At 44.8% G+C, this 3,275-nt stretch overlaps 1 protein-coding gene across 1 annotated transcript; it reads right to left on the bottom strand.

The window, feature by feature from the left end:
- Window positions 1–532: 532 nt before the first annotated feature.
- LOC311121940 (uncharacterized protein) lies at window positions 533–2,120 on the bottom strand (the record flags this gene model as incomplete). The annotated part of the gene is made up of 3 exons (XM_084196367.1): window positions 1,965–2,120; window positions 725–1,045; window positions 533–621 (listed from the first exon to the last, which is right to left on the bottom strand). Coding segments are annotated over exons 2-3 (372 nt in total), but the record flags the coding sequence as incomplete, so codon positions are not given.
- Between the last annotated feature and the right edge of the window lie 1,155 nt (window positions 2,121–3,275).

The raw sequence follows: 3,275 nt of genomic DNA, 5'->3' as shown, positions 1-3,275 counted from the left end.
TATAGCTGAGGAAGATGGTCTGGATATACGGTTGTAGAGTTGGTGAGGTTTGGGTTATTGTGATGTGTGGTGTTGTTTTTGTATCGTGGGGTAGAGGAAAAGGTGAGTATGCAGTACAGGGGATATTGGTAATTTGTTTATTTTAGGGGGTGGGGTGAGGTTTTAATGAAATGAGGATGAACCATTAAAGAAAGTCTCTCACTCACTCACTCACTCACTCACTCACTCACTCACTCACTCACTCACTCACTCACTCACTCACTCACTCACTCACTCACTCACTCACTCACTCACTCACACACAAGCATAGTACAACAGTTGAACAAATATCCACTCCTGGTTGACCATATAAACACATGACACAGACCAACTCTCTACCGGACTACTAATTAATACAGTCAGATATGCGCCTCTCATTCTCATCTGGTTAATCACACACCTTAAACACATATATAGACCAATGTAGAATCTGAACCCTGCTCATAGACACAAACATTTAAATGACTTGTAACGTCTGAGTAAATGTCTTTACCTTGTAGTACAGGTAGATGGTGGTGATGGCTGTCAGTAGGATCAGCAGCACTACAACGTGTCTGATGATGAAGGCTGGTAGAGGAGAGGCTGAAAACAGAAACACCTTTGATGAGGGGACAGATCATCATCATATAGATCTGTGGGAAATCTGTCAATGACAAAGTTAGAAGTCTGGTTCATGTTCAGTTACCTGTGACGGTGAGGTTGAGGAGCTCACTCTCAGAGGAGAAGTTATGAGAGAAAACATAATTGTCATAAACACAGCTGTAGTTCCCTTGGTGGGAGCCATCTGCAGCAGGGAAGAGGAAGGCAGCAGAGTGATTGACAGCTGGCTGGGTCTGGGTTCTGTTGGAGCCGGTGAACGTGAGGAGGAAGGAGCCTCCTGGGTACTGTGGCTGAGTGGAGCAGGTGATGGTGAAGCTGTGGCCCCTGAACACCTCTGGCCCCTCATGGCCCCTGGAGACCCCTCCCATTGAGTCAGTCAGGAAGATATCAGGCTGGACCAGGAGATCTGTAACAATAAAAGAGAACAAGAAAAACCTCTTCAACTAGTTTCCTATAGATATGACAATAACATCAGCATGTAACAGTGCTAGCCACCCTCCCTCACAGGGCAACATGAGTAGTGGGCCTCCAGTCACTGAGACAACATACGTTGATATCAGGCTGAAGCAGGACATCTGGAACAAGAGGAGAGAAAAAGAAAACGTAGCTCCTCAACTACTTTCCTCATTTAGATATGACAATAACATGACATGTGACAGTGGCAGTGAGTAGAGTTGTTCACTGAGATAACACTCAAATACAAAAGCATTCTGCGATATTTAAGTTGTATTTGATTCCTACTTGACTGAGTGATTTATTTTGCAGACTTACAAGCAAACAGTCATCATTAGAGGGGCAGAGGAAGTTGAATGAATAAAGGGAATCAGTGGAATATAATGATCATATATTGATATTTCCTGAGCAGATCACTTATGTTGCCTACCACTTCGTGGCTGAGCCAATGTTGCTCCTAGACACCACGTCGAAAGTCACTGAGCTCTTCAGTAAGGCCACACAAGCTACTACCAATGGTGGTCTGTGGATTGTATGGCTTTGTGTGATCGATCCTATACACCTGTCAGCAACAGGTATGGCTGAAATAGCTGAATCCACTACATTTACATTTTAGTCATTTAGCAGACGCTCTTCTCCAGAGTGACTTACAGTTAGTGAGTGCATACATGATTTTTTCATCCCTGCTGGCCATTCCCTCCCCTACCCTGGACGACGCTGGGCCAATTGTGCGCCGCCCCATGGGTCTCCCGGTTGGAGCCGGCTACGACAGAGCCTGGATTCGAACCAGGATCTCTAGTGGCATAACTACCACTGCGATGCAGTGCCTTAGACCACTGCATTTTTGGCCATAAAGTGTAGCTTGTTATTACCTGAGCAGATCACTGTGAATCCAAGAAGGAGATCATTAGTTGAATACGATGTCCCACACTCCCTCAGTGAAGACTCAGACCCAGAACAGTCAACTCTACACCCTCTAGTGGTGTTTCCAGGTAGTACTGAAACAGTGGAGCCACAACCCAGCTGTCTACACACTACTGCAGCTACAGCCTCCTTCTTCCTGTCATCAGCTCCCACAGTCCTCCACTCTCCCTGGTCGTACCACTCCAGTCCACCAGCACAGCGACTGCCTCCTCCCACCAGCCTCACATCATCAGGCTCTGAGAAAAGAATAATAATAATAATAATAAGCCATTTAGCAGACGCTTTTATCCAAAGCGACTTACAGTCATGCGTGCATACATTTTTGTGTATGGGTGGTCCCGGGGATCGAACCCACTACCTTGGCGTTACAAGCGCCGTGCTCTACCAGCTGAGCTACAGAGGACCACAGAGAGAAGAGAGAGAGACAGTAATCTTACTATTTTCACACTAAAACACATCTACAGTGGGCTCCAAAATTACTGGCACCCCTGACTGCACCAACAATACATTAAAAAATATAAACAATACTGTACTTTATTAATGTTTCAATGGAACCAACCAAAATCATACAATTATTTAATACAAAATAAAAGTCACCTAAATCAAGGTTTCATAATTATTGGCACTCCTTAATTTGTACTTAGTGCAACAACCTCAGGCAAGGATAACAGCATGGAGTCTTTTCCTGTAATGTTTGACAAGGTTAAGGAACACATTTGGAGGGATTTTGGACCATTCCTCTATGCAGATCCTTTCAAGATCCTTCACATTCTTGGGTTTGCGCTTATCAACTGCCATCTTCAAATCAGCCCACAGATTTTCGATTGGATTGAGGTCTGACTGAGATGGCCATGGCAGAAGATATATTTTTTTTGTCACAGAACCATTTCTGTGTGGATCTTGAGGTATGTTTTGGGTCATTGTCTTGTTGGAATGTCCACCTACGGCCAAATCCCAGCCTTCTTTGTCAGCCGAAATTGCCTGATACTTGGTGGAATTCATTATGCCATCCAGTGCCCCTGGACCTCTGGAATTAAAACAGCCCCAAATCATCACTGACCCACCACCATATTTCACTGTGGGTATGAGGTGCCTCTCCTTGTATGCATCTCTGTTTCGACGTCAAACATGTCGATGCTGTATCTGACCAAAACGTTCAATTTTGGTCTCATCTGACCAGAGCACCTTCTTCCAGTCATAATGTAAATGACATTTGGCAAACTCAAAGCGCTTGCATCTGTGTCTTGGGGTCAGAAAGG

Source organism: Coregonus lavaretus (genome assembly GCF_964263955.1).
Source record: "Coregonus lavaretus genome assembly, contig: HAP1_SCAFFOLD_2565, whole genome shotgun sequence".
Taxonomy (NCBI): Eukaryota; Metazoa; Chordata; class Actinopteri; order Salmoniformes; family Salmonidae; genus Coregonus; species Coregonus lavaretus.
The sequence above is the reverse complement of the archived record's forward strand: the minus strand, read 5'-3'. Positions and strand labels throughout refer to the sequence as shown.